The following is a 24,366-nucleotide window of genomic DNA, read 5'->3' as shown; positions in this document are numbered from 1 at the left end:
ACTATGTCCTGGATTCTTCAGGAAGTAGAATTTTAGTCATCAAGACACTTCACTTCATTACACAATTTACTCCTGGTGCAGATCATTGGTACCCCCCATCTCATTTCTGTGCATTGGCGGAAATTGAGCAAACAAATGATTTGTATATACAGACAATTCCATTTGATAAAAAAGGAAGCGGAATCATCAAAAAAAAGGGGATGAGATCATGAGTTGCATTATGCACATCAAACTGTGGAATTATCATCTCAGAACAATGTAACTGTGAAAACATACGCACTAATTCTGTTATAATTCATCACTAAATTACCGTACACGGTTAATGTTGGATGGGAAAAAATAGATGAATCATCTAACGGTCTTCATCAAGTATATTTGGGTGAGCTTCCCAAAAGCTCTGCTCAATTATGTTACAGTGTTCCACCACAACTTTCTTCCGAGATTTTCCATCAGGTCCATCACCGTACCTCTCAGTTGGATCCTCCTGCATACAAAATGAAAGGGTAAACTCTACAAATGTTTAGACGGAGTCAGCCACGCTCAAAGTTAGGTGGTGGTTCTCCTCTCAAAACTAATGGAATTAGTCCCGTTTTAGGACTGAAATCTTTGCTAATGTTTAAACTTTAGTCCTCACAAGAATTTAGTTTTTGGAAAACACAGCTCACGCTGCACAAATCATGTTTAACTTGAACGCCCTGCAAATTTTCCCCTTGCACTTCCTAAGGATTTAGTCAGGAGCACTTCAAGGTTTTGTTCCTTGCACTTTTTAACCGTTTTGTCATGAATAGCCTTGCCCATTCAGCAGGCGGCAGGATTAACTTTTGGCAATGGATTGATAAAATGTACAACATGCAAGTCTCACACTTTTTCAGAGTGGAAATGGTAAAAGTAACATAATCATGGCAGGAAAGAGATTGAGAGACCGACCAACCTTGTCCCAGAAAACAGAGGATCCCTGACGGAACATGGCTGGTAATGTCTGGTAGTCAATACCAAATTGCTGGACAAGCAATTCACTTTTCTCTTGTGCTCGAGTACCCTGTAGAATACACAAAAATCCATGGTTATGTGCATTCTTCTACTTACAAAACCATTTGTTTTGAGTTGATTCATGCTAAATTAGAGTCTATCCTTTCTATGTCATAGGCATGCCTCACTTATAGTAGCACATGGACACAAATGAGGATGAGTTCAGGAGAAAAAAAAAAAGATTATCTGGTCGCAGCCTAATGATAACTGGTGTCATCAGAAAACACACTCTTTGGTCTGGATGCATAAGCAATGAGCCAATGACCTGTGACGAATGACATCAGCAAATAGGCTACTCACGTTAGCCTTCACCGAATGCATTTACTGTCCACACCACGGCGAAAGGGCTTATAGGACTAACAGAATGTCAATGGGCATAGCAAGGCTTGACAAGTTTTCTCATCCCTTCATGCTTTTAAGTCAAGAAACCTCATATCCTAGTAGCCACGGAATCAAGGAGATTATTGTAAAAACAACGAACATTGAGGAGAAACAAAGAAAAGATAGTAACGCGATTTAGGAAGACAGAAAAGTAATGAGCAAAATAAAATAGCATTGACTGAAAGAATAATGCTCTGCCAAAGAAAAATACAGGAACACTTCTCAAATGAATATAAATGAATTCCAACAAAGTTTAGCACCTTTAGGTAGTCCTGAGCTTCACTTTTACTCTGGCCGGACTTGACGAGAATCCAGAAACAAGTATTGTACTGATTGTTAATGTGACCTATAATTCATAAACACAACAGAAGTGGTGCGTTTAGAAGGAAGTTCTCACGGAAAACTTTTTTTTTATCAAGGGATTGCTGTGCACCTTCTTTGTTTTGGTTTATACCATGAATATTAAGAAATCTCATACCAAAATAAGAGTCAACTCAGGAAACAAGTACTCACAATCAACTTGTCTCCATGCTAGGTAATCTAGAAGAATCTCCTTTGATGGATAACATACAGCCCGTCCATCAAAACTTGGAGGAGGGTTCTTCAACTCTTTCTGTGGGAAGAAACCTTTCCACTTCATTACATACATGGAAGAGAAAAATGATACAATGACAGACACAATGCCACTGCAAAGGTGATTTAAGGCTGTAAGTCCACATTAAATAGAGGAGTTGCCATCAATCAATTGCAACTAAACTTCACAGGAAGAGAGGAGGATTGTGTCTTAACATACTTCTAAACGGTAATAGTTTTCATGTAATGGCCAAATCAATATGCTTCTACTCAGACTGCAAGGGATCTATAGAGCCTAGAAAGGCCCTACCCCTACATCCCAGAGTTGAGTTTGTTTCAAGGATAAGGGGCTTCTATCATGATCATCAGTCACAAAAAATTTCAGACTCTTGAAGTAAAAAGTTTACAATCCAACAGAAAACAAAGACGTTGATCTCTAATCTCTATACTTCAGCTAGAAAATCTAGTAAATAATAGAAATCACAGTCACTATCTTTACTCACGAAAGCACTGGTAGAATTTTGGATTCAACCTACGAAAATATCCGAGAAGTAGATCTCATGCCAACGGTTAATTCTGCCAAATCAGCATTACTCATAATAGCAAGATTCAAGACTATTATTTAGACATAAAAGGTGTTCTCATTTCACAGGAATGATTGGTAAGCCAAAATATGCTAATCATGTTATCTAAGAAGATCCCACCCATCATGCAGTGCACCCAAAACTTCCCCCCAAGTGCATTTCCAGAATGATTTCCAACATGTGATATCTACTGGGAAAAATCAGCACAATAGCATAGGAAGAAAAGAGAACAATGGACAAGAAACCTGGCATGCCGGTCATGGAACTGGGAATCCCTCTTCAAAACAAAGCTGATAAAAAAAAAATTTAATTAGAAACAAAATTGTGCTGAATCAAAAGGTAGGACTGAAAAAGTATGCTAAAACAAATTTATAACCTGAACTCGTCACTGACACCATATGAGAAGACTACATCCTTGAACTCTTCCATCACAGCCACCGCACATGAATTCATAAGGTTCAAAGCCTGCCCATCGTTTGGCTTCTCAAATTCATGCTCTTCAGAAAATCTACCAAGAGGCATAAAACTGAATGGTTGAGTTCCACTAGCAACATCTAGTGGATTAAACAGGCCACAAAATTCCATGCATCACGATTTTTCCTAACACCCAGTAATCATAAAAATTCCTGAAACCAAGAACATCCTACACAGCAGCGCCCAGGTTCATTTGGTACTTCTTAGTGGAACTCATGGAACTCTCTGTCAGACTTCTTCAACAATGGAGTTTCTGCGAGTCAGTCAAAGCAACAGAGGACCATATCGCCAAACATTTATTTATTTACCCGTGAAAGTGACGGCCATCAATTCTGACCATGATCCAAGTAGAAGGCAACAACTTGCGCTCAAATTCGAAGGACTTGACATATTCAGGTTTAACTTTGTTGATGTCCTCTTCAAAACTACCTAGCTCCTTCAGGAGACCCGAGTGCTCACTCCAGAAGCTTCTTGATGCTATATTTCCTGAATGGACCAAAATTACGTTCCTCCCAGGACTTTTAACAAGAGTTTCACCGTCTTTATATTTATCAATATCTTCCCCCTGAAATAAAGATGATAAAGGTTTTAGCTTGAAAGGTTAGACGGAGTATGCAAGTGAAGACAGAAGAGAGCAACAAAGATTCGAAAGACTGAAGTCTATTTTCCCATCACGTGTATCTGCAGGAAAGACAAGGTATTATGTTTTCCTTTTTTCTCAAGTAGGCACAGTTAAGTGGCGTTCAGGCCAAGCAGAAAATCCCAAGCCTCGCTATCATGGTCTTGTACCAATTTATCCCAACCAACATTGACTACTACAAGATACTCACGCAGATTTCGGCTCCCAAAAGGACAATTGTAGCCTCTGTAGGATCACTTGGATCAGTAATCATGAAGTATATACATCCAGTATCCGGATCCTTGGATAAATCCTGGTGAATCCTTGAATGTAGAGGAGAACAGTTTGAAGGAACTAAATTTTATGTTAACACAAACTCCCAAAAGCAGTCAGTACACCATATTCCATTTTTCCTCATGGTGTCCCACAGTAGTGTCATTTCATCCTCTATATAGGCTTTGGACCTTCATATCGGCCTCAACAGGTGGCACCTTGTCCAATGAGATAGCGCACATCTGTACATGCAACTGTACCAGCCAACGCTGACATAGCTGGTTGCAGGATAGTACTAATTTTCACCTGTAGCGGGTCTTGCTACAAAAGCCGGCTTACAGGTGTATTTGTATGTCGATTTTTAGCCTAGCCGCCCGTAACCCTACAACCAATGCCTGTTATAGAGCCTAGCCACCCATAACCCTATGACCAATGCCTGTTACAGAGCCTAGCCGCCCATAACCCTTACGACCATCCATTAAAGCAAGATAGATACCCTATAGAACTGACAAGCAAGGAAAGTGATTCACCTGGATCTTCTTCCTATCAGCTTCTTCCAGGCAAGGAAAGTTACACGAGTCAGTGTAGCAAGGAGAGACTTCGACTCAACTAACATTTTCTGTGACATTCAATCATAAAGTTTCAGCACAAAAATGTTTCCACACTTTCCAATACCTTGATTTTTCATTTTTATCAAACTACCCCTAAGGCAATGTAAATTAGTCAACCATAAAATCACAGTTAAAAGAGTGTGAACTGTGAAATATAAAACACATTAAAATTAAAACTACAGGGAGACTTAGATTAGTTACATTAGTAGAAGCCAATTCATTAAAAATAAATAAATCAAACAAAATAAAAGGAGAAGAAGAAGATCAAGAAAATGGCAACCTCTGACTTGAATCTCTTTGCCCTCCTGAGAACGCATGACCCTTGGCGGAACATTGGAGGAAGTTTTTTGTAGTTGATACCAAACTGTTGGAAAAGCAGCTCATTTTTCTCTTGTTTCCCAGTTCCCTGAAAATAAACATCTAATCTATCAGGTTATTTACCCAATTTGCCGAGTTAAGATAGTGAATTGTCTGTTACAAAAGTTAATTTACACAGATGTGAGGGTCATATGTAAAGCTAATCCCATAGGCTACTATAAGTTCTTGTAAAATACCCTGGATATTGTATTCAGCAGTAGCAGCTGGGTGCTGTTGTATTATGTAAATATGTACTGGGGCTAGAGATGTCCCCTTCCTTACTTTAATCAATTCTAACTAACATTTAAGAACTCCCTAGCATCAATGTGCATGTAAGCAATTAACTATTTAGGAGAAAATCGAAGTCTAGCAAATCTCTTATCTTGAAGTAGGGTGGGAACACAATGGGAAACTGGAAGGCCAAGCAAACAGACCTCAAATGTCAAACACATAAAAGTGAATTATGCAGCATTCCTCAATCCTTGCATAGCTTGTGGACAAAAAGTCAAGGAATTTGACCGAATATCATTTAAACTAGATAGCAGAAGATTGATATCACCAGAAACCCTGTTCTACTTCTTCCTTCCAAATGCTAGACAGAAGCAAGTTCTATGTCTAGCCTATCGTCACATCACTAGAATATCGGCTGACTTTGAAGCATGGGTACTTTAAAAAAAGGTCAAACATATTCGGCACTATTACTAAGTGCACCAATACTTTGTGCATCACATCTGCATGCGTAGCAGATTTGCAAAACACAGAACCAAACTGCAATTGGGTTCTGAACTATACGGGGTATCGTAATAGCACTTCCTTTTATAACTAGATGAAATTAACATGATAGGACGTCTTTTTAATTCTTAGCATGCATTTAGAATTAAGCTTTGGTTTCTAGGTTATCTAAAATCTAGGCAATGGGAGACCGCCTAGCCAACTAGGCTGAATTTTAGAAAACAGCATTTACGTGCTCAGCATAAACTTCCATTGAACAAAAAAAAAAATCCATACATTTGCTATCAACTAGAACCCAGCAAGAGCAGTAACAAATGGATGCTACCAACATGAAAAATAAGACCTCACATCCGGGGCACTACATCCGAAAAATTCCTAAATTGGCTAAATAATGCAAATGTGAGCACCTTCAGAACTTCTTGTGCTTCCCTTTCACTCTTCCCACATTTGATCAGCATCCAAAGACAAGTATTACACTGGTTTTGGACATGACCTGCAAAAGAATAAAAATGTTGTGCTTTAATCACGTAAGTTCAGAACCTCTGTATACCTATCATGTATGAACCCAAAAATCCATATTCACGAAACAATGGTGAAATAAGATTACTCGGGGGCATTTTTCTGGAGGCTCAGTCTCAGTAGCAAACACTTACAATCGTTTTGTCTCCATGTAAGGTATGCTTGAAGAACCACCATTGATGCACAGGTTATGATACGAGATTGAAATGAAGGAGGGAACCTCAACTCCATCTGAGGAAAATCATCCTTCCACTTTGTCACATATACAGATGAGAAGAGGGATACAACGACCGAGAGTATTTTGCTGCAAAGAAAATTTTAGTAGTGAGCTTTCTTTTATTGAGAATATTTTAGTAGTGTGCTTAATAAGTCTATGACCCTGGTCAGGAAAATGATTAAAGAATTTCATTTGGTGGTAAGCTTTTTCATGTGGAAGATGGACAGTGGGAGGAGGATTCGAGGAGAAAACCTGCCTATACATGTAGATGTACATATCCCTTGGTTTTAAAGGCAGAACTCCTAAACTTCATCATTACCTAGGTTATTCCCAAACTGGACATTTTCCTTTCCGATACAAAATCCCAAGGGACCCCATATTGTTAACGTTCAAGATGGCTTTCCGTTTATAACTTCCCTAATTTTTTTCGTTGGAGACATTAGGATGGTATATGGACTTCAACTTAAGGTGGCTAGAAGCAAAAACACATATATGGCAAATCTAAATGATCAAAAGAAAAGGTTTCCATTGTCCTGCACTAAATTTCTATCAAAGGAAGGTATATTCTAGATAGTAACTGTATAAAGATAGAGCTAGATTCACAAAGTTCATATCTGCCTCTAAAGTGTTCTAGAAATGCAATACCAGGTACGATTTACAAACCAGATGTGATTATGATACATATGGTTATGGAGCTAGCTATTCTTGAAATTCTATTAGCACTAATGCTGTGACACTCCAACAATGGAAACCAGAAAAAGTTCTCTTGTGGCGACCTTCCTACATGCCCTAGATTCATACTGGATGGTATAGTACCGAGAAAGTGCTTATGCACAAGGAGAAGATCATCAAATCAACAGTATGCGTGACTATCAAAAAGAAGCTGGGTGCTTGATCTCCATGGCAATCAACAACGTCATTCACCTAATCCATTCACAACTACTATTGCTGCAGACACCGAATAAAGGGGATATCCATTGTGGTTATGACATAGCTCATATCTCGAATAAAGACGCTAGTATTATTTTTCTTTCTCTGCATTACTGACCAGTTTAGTTCAAAATAATCCTTATGAGCAATAGTAATCAAAACTCAACAACAGGAGGAAGTTAAACTTGATACATCTAGTACCTGACTGAGTTTTCGATTTTTGGGATGTCCCAAAATGTTTGTACTCTTTAAAAAGTCAAAACTAAAAAGTGTGTAAATTTTAAAAAAACTACCCCTCATTAATGATTAAAAATCATAAAAAAAATATAATCAAACTTTCTATGGAGACGTGCATTAATTGCATGTCCCCTTAAAAAGTTGGATTCCCCATACATGACAAGCAATACGGAACGGAGGGATCAAATATTTTCCAAAAATGCAATCCCGAATAGTAACTTCTAGTAAAGTTGCACAACCAACACACATTGACGTCGACTCAGAAGTATTTGTCACAATCACCAAAATCTGACAACACCATTAGGCCAATCACACAGAGGCTAAGCTATGAAAAGTACCTTGCACGCCTCTTGTAAAATGCGGACTTCTTTTTGAAAACAAAGCTGCAAGTCACATCCCCAAAAGTGAATAAAATCCACCAAACTAGTGATAGTGAAATGATAATGACCATCATGAAATTTGGCAAGATAATGAATAACCAAGGAGATACCTGTACTCATCCCTGAATCCGTAAGAGAAGACAATATCTGGATACTCTTCCAAAATGGCAGCGGCACAAGTGTTCATCAAATTCAAAGCTTTCTCATCGTTTGGTTTCTCAAACTTGTGAACATCAGAAAACCTATGAGAGAGAGATAGAACAATATAGTAAAGTTTCCAATATAACCATCAAATATGGCCTACCAACTACCCAGTGAAGCTTCGTACAAACCATGACAGCAAGGTCCGAAAGTGACACAATTTGTAAGATAGAGTCACTTCAGCAATCTCAATACAACCACAACCACAACATGCAGCATGACTACGTTGAGCAAATGTGCAAGCCATTTCAAGTTTCAACAATGTTAAATAGCCAACTTGTAATTTATCCAGCATACTCCTTTCTGCCTTTTTAACTTCAAAATCTTCATATAATAACTAATATAAGATTGGGAAGAAAATTCCTCCTCCCATTCTCACCCTTGGTCCTGCACACGTATGTGTAAATGCAAGTTCAGTAGAGCACAAACACATAGTTGTGGACAGTGGGTACAACCTTGCAGGCAATACATGGCCAACTCACATGGACACTCCTCACATGCACTCGTGCAGCATGACAACAAAATCCTTCAGTTCATGTCATACTGGCCATAGGCTGACACTTATCCTTACCAGCCAGCAGTCAAAGACTCAAATCTACCTCAAGCGAAACTAGGCTGAAAAAGGAGCTAAGTGAGTCCGCCTGAAATTATCATAGAAATTGTGGATTCGAGGATGGAGTTAGAATTCTCAACACACAATATAGCCTCGCCCTACCAATGGGCGGTGAGGCTTGCTCACTGATTAACTTGAGAGAGAGAGAGAGAGACCGTTGTTGACCAGAGCTGACTCCTAGTACACTCTATCTTACGATTCTTACCTACATCTCACATTCTAGATAAATGTAAAATGGTCCTAGGGGGTCAGACACGAGTGTCCCCAAGCACAACAGGTGATAGTAGTGGAACTAGGGAAGCCACGTCACCTCTCCATGGCTGAGTTGGCTCCCCTAGCTCTATCCCTCGCACAAAAGGGACCTCCCACCCATAAAAAAAGATTCCACAGGCCCACAGCATGCCAAGTGTATTCACTTGAATACCCTCGATTTTCATACGAACAAGTAGGTTATTCTCAGCTCATTGCACGATAAAATTCGAAACTCAATCCACCCTAATCTAAAACTTGAACATACATCCCAAGTTCATTTACGTATGATTAATTAGTTTGACATAAACATGAATATTCCTAAGGCAACCGTATGCGGCTAGATCATATTAACTACGTCCTCTTTTATCTTTAGCCCCCAAATCCCAACCCATTCGTGACTGGTGCAAAGGAGTCACATTACATAATAACCAAACGTGGCAATTGTAGTATTATTGTTTAAACAGGTATAGAATTTTGGTTCGACAATGTTAATTGTTAGGCCTCAAAAAAAATTGTTTTTCTATCTCTTTAAATTTTTAGCAGAAACTATATCATAGAACGCTCTCTTTTTGTGATTGGAGAATTTTAAATAAACTTATCAGTTAACAATAAACGACAAGTAATAATGTGTTGTTTATTTTCACAATCTTGAAACCTAGAGTTCTGGATGACAACCCACACAAACTGTCTAGAGCCGCCACTGTGCCTGTTGCCTGGCTCTCACATCTCTTCACCCTACCTCAGTGTCATCGCCGTTCATCATCAAGCCAATCATCTTCCCAGAGGGCTCGGGGTCAGTCAGGTCATCTATCACTGTCCAGTGACTCCAAACAAACAAAAGAATCCAGGATTTGTGATTCTAGAACTCAACAAGGAAAATGTTACTGATTTACAGAATGAACGACCCATCTCTTTGTTTCCTAAATCTCAACAATTAAATGCAGGAACCAGAGACCAGAACACCAATGAATGACGGAAAAGATGATCATTAGCACATATAATGTTTCAATCTCATATTTTGTATACTATTACATGTAAATCTTGGTCCATAAAAGAAATAAATACAGCTTTATTTAACTCAATGTCAGTCAAACTAATAATTGATTTTATTCGATACCTGCGAAAATTGCGGCCCTTGATCCGAACAACAATCAAATTAGGCAGCATAACTTCATCTTCTTCTTCGAATGATTTCACGTACTCGTATTTGCTGTTTGCCATAAGACTCAACAGCGTACAAAAGATACTCTTTCCGTCTGGCTTCTTGCTTTCTACCAGAACAACGAACAAACGCTTGGGAGTCTAAATAAATTCGTTCAATATATACTCGTATATGTATGTATGTATGCACACCTTTTGATCCGAAATAGCAGAGTTCTTTTTTTTAAGGAAAACATCTCTCAAACTATCACCTTATTTTTCTATTTCGTTCTCAAACTATTAAAATCACTTATTTCATCTTCGAACTATCCAATTCCCAGCTATCAAGTCCAACTCCTAACTCCATCCATGAATTTGGATGGAAAACTCACCATATGCCAAGCACGTGAGTTTTTAAGGGGTAAAAATGAAATTTCATTCCTTTAACTCCCAAATTCGGATGAACACCTCTCTCTCTCTCTCTCTCTCTCTGTGTAAGAGACAAACCAAATTTCTCCCTCTTCACACACCCACAAACCCGTATGGAAACCAATTCCAAACCCATTACTCTACAAAACAAACCCAATTCCAGCCCTCCTCTCTTTCTCACCCACACACCCACCGAACCCATAGAATTGTCGATATCTGTAATTAGAAAACTTTTTTTGTAAATCTCGCCGGAAATCTACCAAATCCCTTCTCTTACATCACTCAATCTCTCTTCCCAATTAATCAAAATCAAATTGGGATATCGAGGGCTGATGTGATGGTGTGATTAATCTCACGATGTCAGATTGGGAGTTCCCCGATTCATTAATCAAAATACCAAATCGACATCGGAGTTACCTGAGAAATCCAGTAACGTTGTCGTCAGAGACTAGGTGATTTAATACCTCATCGAGTACAACAAAAAAAATTGAAAACCGAAGTTGGAATCGTGGCTGGGACAGTGTTTGAATTGTCGGAATTGGACACCTTTCTTCATAGCAGTAATATGTGGTGGCAAATTAGAAAGGTCGGACCAACTAAAAGGAACCTCTCGAGTAGACGATAGAGTGCCCCTCTAGTAACCCGATCAGCAGAGGGCCCCTCTGGTTACCTGACCAGTATGTGCCATTGGTCATACCGGTCGCATGTAAGGATTCCAACTAGCTCTTGATTGCGATTCATACATTTTAAGGGCGCTTCAAAATTTTCTCAGCTATATGTCGTAACAACATTGTTGTTGCATAAAGCGGTTGCAGGATAAGCCGAATGAATATGAGGAGAAAATTTCTCTTATATCCTTTCGACTTTGATCAAAAATTCATTTTGGTCCTTTATTTTTCAATTTCGGCATAAAAACACTTCGACTTTTCAATTTTTTTCAATGTCATCATTTAGAGATATATACATATATACACGAAAAATAGGGTGTTTGGATCAAGCACCTTACATACATCGGATGTCGTTGATTCCCGAGTTAGCCCCCTCATTTTTTTTTTAGAATTTTTGGACAGCCGATTTGACCGGAGAAGGCCCGACGCGGCCATTGGTTCCTATATCAGGACTCAAAGAAAACGGAATCCTTCTAAAGGATGACATTTAAAAAAAATTGAAAAGTCAAAGTATTTTTATACCAAAATTCAAAGGTAAATGACCAAAATGAATTTTTGATAAAAGTCGAAAGGATATAAAAGAAATTTTCCTGAATATGAGAGATAAACATAATAAGAATTACGACTCAGTGCACACGAGAGATCTCCACAGCCATGGAGTCAGGGGAAAATCAGAATTACGCAAACTTACGGATCCGGGGGCTCTGCTATGCCATGAGGCACAGTAGCGCCTACCCACACCCCAAAACTGTGCCGTTTTGAATAAAAAAAAATTTTAAGTTATCTATTTGCAATCCTAAGGAGCAGAAACGTGATTATGAGAGCTTTAGAGATAAAATTTAATTATGTCTCTTTAGAATAATATGATCAGAATAAAAATATCTTTACACTGGTTCAACCTGATTGAAAATTGAATCGGTTAATTTTTTAACCATATTTTTTAATATATAAACGTTCTAAAAAAATTAAGTGCTCAAATTTTTAATCCGTTTGAACAAGTACGAAGATCTTATTATTCTGAACATATTATTCTAAAAATGCATAATTAACTTTTGTCTTTAAAGTTTTAATAATCGTGTTTCTGTTCCAGAAGATCCTAAATAAAGAGCATATACTTAATTATGAGAGTTCTAAAGATAAAAGTTAATTATGATCCTTTAAAATAATTCGTTCAGAATAATAAGATCTTCGTACTTGTTCAAACGGATTAAAAATTTGAGCACTTTAATTTTTTTAGAACGTTTATATATTAAAAAATATGGTTAAAAAATTAACTGATCCAATTTTCAATCAGGTTGAACTAGTGTAAAGATGTTGTTATTCTGATCATATTATTTTAAAAAGATATAATTAAATTTTATCTCTAAAGCTCTCATAATCACGTTTCTGCTCTTTAGAATTACAAATAGATAACTTAAAATTTTTTTTTATTCAAAAGGGCACAGTTTTGGGGTGTGGGTAGGCACTACTGTGCCTCATGGCACATGGCACAGCAGAACCCCCGGATCCCAAACTTACCCAATCATGGCACTTTCGCATGAAATGATCGGCTCCGAGGCTTCTGTTCCAATACGGGTACCTAGAAGAAATGAGACGGACGTAGCCACCGATCATCCGTTCCAGGACGGCTTTGTCGCGGATGATCGGATCGAAGAGGGTGTCGAGGATCATCACCACACTGAACGGAAGGTAGTAAACATGAGCTCGATCGGGATCATGGGTTCGAAACCAGGCGTTTGTTTCCATCAAGTTGATAAAAATTCCTTCCATGGAGTATGGAGGGTTTGGGAACTTACTTTTTGGCTTTTCATTTTCAGTTTTTCGGCTTTTTGACTTTTTGAATTATGGCCAGAATGTATTTTGAGTATAATAGAGTGTTTGGGAGATTTGTGCAAAATGTATTTTGAAATTGTAGTAGTGTTTGGTAGATGATTGTTGAGAATGAATTATGAGTTACCTTTTTATCATATTGCCCTTTGTCTTCTTATAACAGGTCACTTCCGTTTTTGTGTTAATTTTTTTTTTACTTTATTATTGAATATTTTTTATGAGCTGTTTATTGAAGTCTATTATTCTAAAGTAATGTTTTGTGTTTGTCTCTTCTTCTTTTCTTTTTTTTTCCAGATCTGCTGTTTGCCTTTGGGCAATATATTATTGTGGTAAAATAATTGTTTTTTATATGTAATTTTTTTCCTTTTTGTAATTTAAGGAATACATTCGGTATTTTTATTTTGGTATTTTAGACATAAAAAAATAAGACCAATGTTACAAGTAACACTTTAATTTAACGACAAACACATAACATAAATATAAAGAACAATAAAACAAACACAAACACTTTATTAATATTACAAGTCCGAAGCCAAAAAAAAAAAAACACACACAAACCACGCCTACAAGCAAAATGAAAAAAAAAAGCACAGCGAAAAAAACAAACACACAGGTTCAACAACATTACACAACCTCCAAAGTGTCGAGGTGACCTAACGTATATTGTTTTTCACAATGAAATCTCGCATAGATGCCCTTACAGTGTCCATGTTACGATCATCACGTTGGACCCTACTGCCATGGTTGCCGTTAGGTGCTGTAGTTTCTACTCCTCGATCTGAAGGCAAGAAATTTGGTCGCCTATCATAGAAACCAAAAGGAATGTCAGGAAAGTTGTTCCTTCTTATAAAATTATGAATCGTCATCGTTGCGGACACAAGAGCTACTTGTGTTGTCATTGTGAAGCCAACAGGCATGTCACAAATCAGAGGCCAACGAGCTTTCCAAACGCCATATGTCCTTTCAATGGTGCACCGAAGAGAGGAGTGTATTTTGTTAAACCTTTTAAAGTTGGTCCTTGGTGCGCCTCCGTCACGCCATTCAGGAGGGTGATATCTACAACCTTTGTATGTGGTGCTAGATAACCACGAGTGTTTGAGTACCCGGCATCTACCAAATAAAATTGATCTGTAGTGATTGTCCAATACGTTAGTTGTAAAATTTTAGTACAATTAAGGTGTAATATAAGTAAAGGAGAAATCACAGGACTAACCTCCTTGTGGTGTTGGAAAATTTAACGCAGGATTTCTTATACAATCATAAAAAATTCTTGTGTCGTGCGCACTTCCTTCCCATCCCGATAACACGAACGTGAAGCACATATCAAAGTCACATGCGGCCATAATGTTTTGTGTTGGATATCCTTTACGACCAATCCATTTCTGTATAGGGTCGTCCGTAGGTGGGTGGGCTTTTATGTGAGTGCCATCAATAGCCCCAATGCAGTCCTACATATAGAAAATTGAATGGTTAAAAGCCCAAGGCTACGAATTGGCTGGGTACTCATAAAACGAATAAATCAATTACAAAAAATACCTTGAAATGTGGATAATATCTTGGATTGTTAGCTATTTTGCTATGCACTCCTTGTTGAGGCCATGGTCTAACCCAATCAATAGCCATGGCATTGAGGGCGTTTAGCACATTATGGAACTGCCTTGATATAGTCTCCCCTGAATGTTGAAAACGTTCTTGGGCATTTCTATTATTAGCTCGTTGGCCCATTATTCAGAGAAAGATAGCTACTTGCTCAGCAACCGAGATTCGCTCGGATACTTGCAACCCATAATTATGCTCAAGTTGGTAAACAAGTGAAAATAAATTCATCTTACTCATACGAAATGATTGATACATACGCTTTGGGTTTCCCTCTTCTAGCTCGGTGACCCAAGCTTGACCAGTTAAGGCAGAGGTACGGCACGGTTCCTTGCACATGTACGTATCATGGTGGATGTTACATATCCCAACAGCAGCTCGTCTCATTCTTGCATTTGCCCGACGAGGCGTAGGATGACTCGACCCTTCCCCGGTATCGTACGGATCTCCATCGTAAGGATCTCCGCCATACGGATTATCGTTGTCACAATTTTCTTCATCATAAAGATCATGATTGTAATCATCCAGATTTGTATAATTTGCCATACGGATTTGTAGGGGTAAACATGCACAGTGGTAGAATATGGGCGGTTTTGTTGCAAATGGAGCTTTGTTTCATGTTTTAAAAAACACAGCCAAGTGTATGGGTATTTATACACATTCTTGGTTATTATTGTTTTGTAAAGCAAACCCCCCTAGCCATGTTGCCAACAGATTTTCAATTGGCACTATTCAAATTTTTTCGAGAAGTTAAATTCACTATTCACATTTGGAGCTATTTCATGCATTATTGGACTTTTTCCATAAATGTGACTTGTCCTTCATGCATTATTGTCCTCCCCCATTTGCCAAACACCAAATATACAGCCAAAGTGTCAGGAAAGTTGGGAATTCAGAATCTGCAAGGACTCGTGAAGTGCATTATTGGCCTCTTGAAAGCAAGAAAGCTTTGAATTATTGGGCTCCATCTGATTGCTGAAAAAACCTAATCATGTATGAACACACCCCATAGATGCAGATTCGGGCAGGGAACTGCCCATATTAATATGAGTTAGTCGATTTGTGAAAGGGGTTAATTTGCAGAACTTTCCACACAATCCTGGCCATTGTGTCACCCAACGTATGACTTTGTTTCTATTAATCAGTAATCTTATGATGAAGTACTCGGAAGTTAAAGAGGCATATGATGTGACCACAAGCTCCATTGTATGTGATGAACAAAACACAGCACTTAATTTGCAGAAATTTGTTTCGGCAACAAATAAAACTTTCAGAATAAATGTCAAGGATTCCAAATTTTCACTGAGGAAAAGATCTCCAAACAGGCAAACACAGTCAAACACAAGTACATAAATGATCCAATTCTTCTTAAGGAGCTGTGTGACAGAAATTATTTATTTATTTATTTTTGGAAGAGTTGAAAGAGAGCGGAATCATGTTCTTTTAATCTTTTCTCAGCTGCCTTTAAACATGTGATATATTGTGATTTCCTTCTAAATAACTCTATGAATCCATGATTGGCATATAGACCTACTGTACCATTTGAAGGTTTTTCTTATCTTGTTCACAGAAGCTAGTAATGAAAATAAAAGACCACCAGAAAGTCAGCCAGGATTGTTTAGAACAGTAAATGGGGACGCATTTCATCCAATGACCCCGGTTTTAACCAATTTTTTCTGTTTATGAAGTGGTGCAACAAATTAGACTTGCGGACTTTAACTGGAAAAAAATAGCTGACTTCATTATTTTAGTGAGATACCCACCCAGTTATTTAACGAAATTACACAGAAACAATTCTCATTGATTTCAACAGCATAATATTTCAAAAGTCTGCACATACGTATTAATATGAGTTAGTCGTTCATATGACACATCACAGAAAAGTAAAATTTGGTAAATAAAAAAAGAATCAACACAGACAATGACAATACAAGTTCTAAGAAACTGCCTAAACATACGAAAAAGCCATCGTTTTTGTTCATATGGCATAGCAAACTTCGAATCAATTCGACTTCCAATGCAGCAGCTTATCTGAGCTACAAATCATTCAACTTATGTCAAGCTTGCTTAAACACCCTCAAACTCATGCCAACATTTTTTCTGTTATGCTTGGAACCACAAAAATTAACCATTTAACTCCAAAAACAAGCATCAATAACTCCAAATAGTACCATTAACTCCAAATTCTACCATTAGTTCAGTAGTCGACCAGACAGAAGGACCATCAGTCTAAAAGTACTACAATCACAGTCATACAAACACAGTCATACAAGTCTCATAAAGTGTCATCGAAAACCACCCAAATTTAAAACACGCAAGTCTAGTAAACACCGCTTGAAAGAGGGCAAGACATGAACTGAGGTCGCCAGACAGAAACTTACCGATTGTTGAACCAATTGCCACCACCCATTTTCTGCAACTCAGCTGCTTCCACCCTTTGCAATTCTTGGGTTATGAAGTGGTACCTCCTAATTTCGTCCGGGCAAGTCATGAAAAGCGTTCGGGTCCTCGCATCTCTGAAAAGGTTATGGGCTTTTGCCCACAACGTTGGATCTGTGTCAAACTCAGGAAGTAGCAATAGCTTCTCACCGCATTCTTTTATCGTTGGAATGTCAGAGGCAGCACGGTGGACGGAGGAGGGAGAACTTGCACTGTCAGTTGAGTCGCAGATTTGTTGCATGCAAGCTTCAAGTCTTGAGCCCATGGTACCCTTTTTGCCTTTGCCTTTCTTCGTAGCCGATCCATCAACACGCCTCTTCTTGGAGACATCTTCAAGTGGGTGCACCAATTCTTGAACCTCAGCATCATTATCCAACAATGCATCAATGTCATCCACCTCCAAATTATAGTACACTCTTTCGGGGTAGCTGGAATTGAGCCAGAACTAGGTGTGCATATGCTCACCAGTAGCTGTATTGCTACCAAAAAGGATGCGCATTTCCTCCTCAAGTGGCAAAGGTTTTTCCTTGAACTTGATACAATCAGGATGGCGCTGCAAATAAACATATCATTTAGGAAAATGATTTAAAAATAACCTCTATATTTTGTCGAAAGAAAAACAAATTCACAAGGCACAAATACAGTGCTTGAAAGAAATTGGGAGGAAGGAATACCATCAACTTGAGATCCCACCACTCCTCTGATGCTGTAATAGCACCCGTGTCTGGATCCCTACCTAGTCCGGTTTCACCTAAAACCAAGTGTTGCCATAGCTGCCACTCCTTTTTCAAAACACCCCATTGATTCTTCAGTTGGCTTCTGTCATAATCCTTTCCTCTTCGTTCATTAAACTTCTTCAGAACATTGGCCCACCCAATCTTGGTAAGTTGGGTTCCTTCTTTGTATCCAGCACCTCCCAACTCTTCCACACATGCTTGGATGAAGCACTCTTTGGACTGTGCATCCCAAACTGCTTTCGTAGCTGTAGTTGCCACTTTTTTCCCTCTCGAAGATGTTGTTTGAGTGGAAGACATGTCTATAGTAGTGGAAAAACATAATTATACGTTCTGAATAAAAGGAAAGCACAACTGTCCACCAATCGAAACGTCCAACCAAATGATTCCTTCAATGACCACCAATGACAAGAGGAAGTTCAATTGGATGCAACCTATGCGAATATTACATATTTGTACACGTGTATTACTTCTTTCATCTACTATTTCATCATAGTATTGTAGGTAGACAACATTCATATACTTTCATTGCAAATAATTGCCAATAATTGCCTTAACACAATTCCAAGTAAAGAAAATGGTACTTAGGTTCAACACATAGGTCATAAGTACGACTAAACAAGCCAACATTTATACTCCGAATTAAATTAACTACAATAAGTTTCTGCTACATCTTGCCAATTCCTATTACAACATAATAATGACAAAAAGTTGGGAAATTACAAAATAACGTGGGCATCAGTACTTGGCTAACACATAGCCATACTAGAATCTGAATTTAATAACATCTCCCATCTTCATTTCAACACGATGACCCCTATCGCGATAACAATGCATATGGCCAAAAACTTTGTCAACATCTTTGAATACTCCAATTGTTGTCGAATGATCATAACCTCTTTCTCAAGTGCTACAACTTCATCAATGACCTTGGTAGCACAGACATTGGAAGCACAGACATTGGTATATTCAGTCGATCCCCAACCGCCAATTTGACCACTGCTTGTCCATTCCACAAGGAGGCACCAGTCAAAGAACCCACACCGAGCTGCCCTCTCCTTACGACATATAAAATACAATTCTCCTTTCGACTTCTCACTCTTTTCAACAACCTTAATTTCAACCCTTGTCCCACAATAACAATTTCTTGGCTTATACAGAAGTTTGGGGGTGTTGGTAACCCCTTTCTTGGTCTCACTCTCCGCTCGGTAATAACTATTGCTCGATGACATTTGCCTTTAACAAACAGATATATTACTACAGATTAGTGCAAAATAATTACTATAGATTTTCTTTTTTAAGAACTGAACGCAGGGTAGAATTTTTTTCAACAAAATCTGCAAACATTAACCAGTACCGTAAACCCTAAATGTTGATGAAGAACTAAAACAGTAGGATATTCTTTCATCTTCTTCTTCCCCTAAAGAATAAACTGGGGATGCTTTGGTAACTAATAACTGTAATTTACTTTGCTGTTGAGACTGGAACTCAGATATAAGATTTGCTGCTCCAACAGTTAGAATCAACTGCAGGCATTGAGAGTGGGTTTGGAAGGATTCGTCGTAGTGGACATAACCCAACCGCAAAGCTCATTCCTGTTTGTATTTTTTTTTCTTTTTCAGCCTGTTTAATTGGGGGTTTAAGATTAGATCTTGCTGACGGATATTAGCTACTATTATCAAGGTTAACGGATATACCATGCAATATCTAAAACAAAAGGGGAATTATGAACATCCTAATACAAGCAAAGATCTGTTTGGGCTATTGCCTAATCAAAGAATAATTCCTTGTCAAAACAAATTATACTAGTTGCATTCTACTCTTGACGGAAAACTGAACAGTTGCATTTTAAAAAACCAGGAATTAATGTTTGGAACTAATGAAATCACAAAACAGTAGGACAAAAGAAGTTTTGACAAAGAGAACTGCTGCTGTGCCCAGGTCACTTATCTTGTTCAATCACAAGAGGGTGATCTACTTTTGGTGGAAAGGTTTTGGCTAAAACCTGATTGTGAAACCTGGAAAACTTGGAGATTCATGGTTTTTAAGTTGCTACACTCCACTGGGGAGACAGGCGCTTGGGTACCAATCAAGAGCTTAGGCAGTCAAGCCTTATTTCTGGGCGACAATCATTCTGTTTGTGTTTCAACATTAGAGTTTCCCGAGTGCCTACCCAACTGCATATACTACACGGCACAATGAAATATGGGAGTCAAAGCTAAAGTAGAGCTTTTGATCGATAATTTGATTTTTCTTTTTTTTCCCCAAAACACAAGGGTCTGATTGATTCAACACATGGGCCACCAAAGTCTCAACCTGTCTGTCATGCTTACACATTTTGGGGATTTCCCATTCAGGACTTCCACAATTTGGTAAATGACCCATTATTATCACATCGATGTTCCACCATACGTTTGTCAGGGGATCGATGAGGACTCGGGCATGGAGGGATTATATTACTGGGACACAAAACAGGAGAGAGAGAGGACCCAATACTCTGTAAAATCGGAAAATATAAAACCCTTGTCAAATCTCTCTCTCACTTGCTCTAATCTAACAGATCTTTATAACAACCTACACACAGAAACCCTAACCTCAAGCCGCAGAACAATCCTTAGCCGAAGAACAAGAAAAGAATACCTGAAGATTGGGTACAAAAAATTGATGAGAGGTGTGGTGTAGATCTGCTCCGGCTGCCTAACTGTGTACGACGACGACCGTTCTTCTCGTTAACCTCTTTCTCTGCTCTTCTTTCTCTACTCTTCTTTCTCTGGTCTCTCTCTCTTCTCTCTCTTCTCTGGGTGACCTAACGGTTGTGTGGTGAGCAGATGAGATGGGAGTGGATAAGGAGGAGTTGCAAATTTGGTAAAATGAGAGAGTATTATAGGTATATTCGTAATAGACACTCAAAATCCGAAAATGAGAATCCAAAAAACTCCTCAAACCCAGATTTTGGTTTTTGGCTCCTAAACCCAAAATCCAAAAACCTATTCTCCCAAAATCCATTCTCAACTTCAGTTGTCAAACACTCAAAATCTGAAAATGAGAATCCAAAAATTTGCTTGCCAAACACCCCCTATATGTCCTTGCAAGGCCCAGTGTGAATGCATACATTTTCCAACGTTTGGCACCGCGAAAAACAAAAATCAATTTTGTTTTCAATATTCCACGTGCAATAAATTTTTTTTTCCAAAACTGATTAACATTTATTGATTAAAGGTTAAAAATGTTTTTCGAAGTTCAAGGAATATATCAAAATCCGACAAATGCCACCAACATCCTCAGCATCACCAGTACCCACTTTGGCTAGTGGCTACCACCGTTGAGATAAAACCGCCACCACCACCATTGCCACAATCACTGGGATGAGTATTTCTTGGAAAATGGTTTTTAGAAGAGGTAACGTTGGTTTAGTAAATTGTTTCTTTGGTACGAAACAAACAGAGTCGTACGTAACACAAAAGGTTAGGGTGGAAACGGAGGAATTACGGTCGAGGAGGAGTTGGAAAAGGAAGAAGAAGAGGAAAGGGAGGCAATGCCACCAGTACCCCATGACCATGTCGAAGATGGAAGAGAGAACAAAGACAGTCCTTTGGAAGCATTTGTTATCACAACCACAATCACAACGGCAAATGAAGTCACCAGGAAGAATATGCTCATACATAAGCTTGTTTCTTGTAACTGCCTCATCTCTCTCTCTCTCTGATTTTTTGTGGTTGCAAATTTCAGTGAAGCTTGTAAACCTTAGGTGGTCGGCAGAGGATTGTATTGTATACGTACGACCCCCTATAAAACTGCTACTACATAATGCTTTATACAAAATTTCCGTAAGAACAAACAATACCACACCGCGTATTGTGTCTCGTTATGATTTTCAAAATGTTATGAATAGAAACAAACAATATCGCGATATCGCGCGGCATTGTCTATGATTTTTGAAAATGTATGTCACATAACCCATGGTTTAATCACTAAAAGCACAACCGTAAAATCAAAACAATCTCTGTCAATTCCTTTTTTTGGCAACAAAAAACGGGCGGAGGCGGTCTTTCTTTTCAACCGCATACAGTTCACGCCATTTTGAAGTAACGAAAAACAAGTATAATCAGGCTCCAACTGATGATTTCCCAACACATCAATCATACCAACAAGACGAGCAAGAACAAAATATGTTTCCAATCGAAAAGATATACCAATCGACCATAGGCTTCTGATCATCAAGTTCAAATCCACCAATATCGGTTGCGCCTCTGCTTGTACTTTGCTACTTGATGTTCAAACCAGTCCATGTAACGACAACCTATCAAATCTGCATCATCCTCCCCACATTGGAGAGAATTTACCCTCAAATTCACTGGTTCTTCGTACCACCTATCCCCACGATAAGGCATGAGATGTTTTCCCATAAACACGTCAGAAGTACGAATATGACTTGGAAGCTTCAACCGATACGAATTGAAACATACAGTCTTGTCAACAAATCTCATACGGCCCAATCGTTCACCCAGCAAACTTGTTGTCCTCTCCTATTGGAAATCGATCCCTAGTCAAAACAGCCTACACGAATAAATCCACGGATGAAGACTCCGCAAACGACTTCACGGATGGAACAAAAAGCTCCATGAATAACACCACGGATTACAAACGAATAGCTCTCACTTAGAAATCCTCGAAAGCGTCTTGCCTCCACGGGTATTTCACCTTGCTCTCTCCATTATAACTATCTCTCAAATATTCAAATAGTTCTGATGGCCAACTATGAATATCCTAGCGCACAAACCCCCCCCCCCCCCCCCCCCCCCCCCCCCCCCCCCCCCCCACACACACACACACACACACACATATACGTATAATTGTTTTCAGGTCATAACCTCTTACGGTCCACACCGTCTGGACCTCCCCTTTCCCGATCGATTTGCAATGATCCGAGCTGTTCAATCTGTTCGAAATGTGATTTTAAGGGTAATTGCAAGAAATCAGAAAAAAAAATGATCGAGAAGGGCTTGATCCGAGCAGTTTTTTACTAAACCGTTCAATAAAAAACTGTTCGGATCAAGCCTTGTCCGATCATTTTTTTTGCTGATTTCTCGCAGGTATCCTTAACATCATGTTCTGATCACATTGAGCGGCTCGGATCATCAAAAATCGATCGGGAAATGGGAGGTCCGGACCTAAAAACAACTCTCTCTCTCTCTCTCTCTCTCTCTCTCTCTCTCTCTCTCTCTCTCTCTCTCTCTCTCTCTCTCTCTCTCTCTCTCTATATATATATATATATATATTATATAGGAAGAGAGCACAGTGGTGGGATCCATTAGAGTTCTCATTCAGTCAGTTAGTTGTGGGAAAAACCCATGACTTATCATGGACCACTTTCTTAGGGAACGACTTTCCCCTCTTCCTGATCAATCTGTTATACAGATATTTATCACATCCACATATTACAATCATGTCCATCAACATATTGTGATAACATTATAACTATAGAGAATTATCAATGAGGCTCTTTCCTACGATTTTATTTACTATATTCCACATGAATCATAACCGTAGAATAATTTCATTCAAAAGTTTTTAGAAAAACTTTTAGTATATTATACTTCTATAATAATAAATAAACGCTTTAAATGAAAATGTCACCGGCCGTTTTATTTTGGTCCAATGTTATTGTGAAAATTGCTCGAATATAGTTGCCCATTGGACTTTATGTTCACATCTCATGTCGTAGCGAATAATAAAAATTGTTACCCAATAAACACATATCTATGGATGAAAACAATTAACTTAACCAAAAGAAAAAGAAGTTCAACCATTGATTTTTAGGGCATAAAATTAACAAGTTTAGTTGGTATTTTGTATGGGCGCGTATGAGGGGTTTGATGATGAAAAAAGGCAAGGTGACAAACTACTCAGTTGGTCCTGGTAATGCCCAAGTTGTTTTGGGGGATGAGGCAGGGTATTGGTTGGGGAAAGGGAGACTGATTGGTAGTAAGGTATACCTATTGACATTTTGTAGGCTTAAAAAAATTTGAACATACATTAAGGGGCAAAAAAACTTATGTACACCCCAAACTTTATGACAACAAGTAATTCAAAATTCAAACACATAGGACCGATAAAAATTCTTTTACAATCATGCTTTCAATTGAACTATATATATACAGTTATTTTCAAATAAGGAGGCCCTTATTTTAGTTAAAATAAGGACCTCCCCATTTCTCCTATTTTCCGATTGAATTTCGATAATCCGAGCCGCTCAATGTGTTCAGAACGTGATTTTAAGGGTACCCGCGAGAAATCGGCAAAAAAAATGACCGAGAAGGGCTTGATTTGAGCAGTTTTTATTTGAACCGTTTGATAAAAACATAACAAAAATTGCTCGGATGAAGCCCTTCCCGGTTTTTTTTTTTGTTGATTTCTTGAGGGTACCCTTAAAATCACGTTCTGAATACATTGAGCGGCTCGGATCATCAAAATTTGATCGAGAAATGGAGGTCCTTATTTTATTAAAATAAGGTAGTCCTTAGGAGAAGGGGACTCATATATATATA

At 38.5% G+C, this 24,366-nt stretch overlaps 4 protein-coding genes across 7 annotated transcripts in view; all 4 read right to left on the bottom strand.

Moving 5' to 3' along the window:
* LOC131331446 (uncharacterized protein At4g26485-like) overlaps positions 1–24,366 on the bottom strand; it is a 42,013-nt gene that overhangs the window by 16,050 nt on the left and 1,597 nt on the right. The gene's annotated exons all lie outside the window — the stretch shown is intronic.
* On the bottom strand, positions 190–11,230 carry LOC131331444 (tRNA(His) guanylyltransferase 2-like). Of its 4 annotated transcripts, none has more exons than XM_058365385.1 (13): positions 10,100–11,230; positions 8,027–8,158; positions 7,875–7,919; positions 6,287–6,456; positions 6,041–6,126; positions 4,825–4,950; positions 3,350–3,606; positions 2,944–3,075; positions 2,813–2,857; positions 1,924–2,096; positions 1,671–1,756; positions 932–1,039; positions 190–484 (listed from the first exon to the last, which is right to left on the bottom strand). In XM_058365385.1, the coding sequence occupies exons 1-13, from the start codon at positions 10,201–10,203 to the stop codon at positions 353–355; spliced, it is 1,596 nt and encodes a 531-aa protein (XP_058221368.1). In that variant the 5' UTR covers positions 10,204–11,230; the 3' UTR covers positions 190–352. The 4 variants fall into 4 exon arrangements, 2 of the variants coding, with proteins under 2 accessions (XP_058221368.1, XP_058221369.1); XR_009201391.1 differs by lacking the exon at positions 190–484 and adding an exon at positions 1,330–1,466 and having other exon boundaries at positions 10,100–10,566; XR_009201392.1 differs by lacking the exon at positions 190–484 and adding an exon at positions 1,295–1,466 and having other exon boundaries at positions 955–1,039; positions 10,100–10,566.
* Positions 13,607–14,864, bottom strand: LOC131331448 (uncharacterized). The gene is made up of 3 exons (XM_058365390.1): positions 14,586–14,864; positions 14,263–14,497; positions 13,607–13,850 (listed from the first exon to the last, which is right to left on the bottom strand). Exons 1-3 carry the CDS (start codon positions 14,772–14,774, stop codon positions 13,816–13,818), a joined length of 459 nt encoding a protein of 152 aa, XP_058221373.1. The 5' UTR covers positions 14,775–14,864; the 3' UTR covers positions 13,607–13,815.
* Positions 18,390–20,635, bottom strand: LOC131331449 (uncharacterized). The gene is made up of 2 exons (XM_058365391.1): positions 20,459–20,635; positions 18,390–19,054 (listed from the first exon to the last, which is right to left on the bottom strand). Exon 2 carries the CDS (start codon positions 19,048–19,050, stop codon positions 18,616–18,618), a length of 435 nt encoding a protein of 144 aa, XP_058221374.1. The 5' UTR covers positions 19,051–19,054; positions 20,459–20,635; the 3' UTR covers positions 18,390–18,615.

Source organism: Rhododendron vialii, chromosome 6a, assembly GCF_030253575.1.
Source record: "Rhododendron vialii isolate Sample 1 chromosome 6a, ASM3025357v1".
NCBI lineage: Eukaryota > Viridiplantae > Streptophyta > Magnoliopsida > Ericales > Ericaceae > Rhododendron > Rhododendron vialii.
This window is presented reverse-complemented; position numbering and strand designations above follow the sequence as displayed.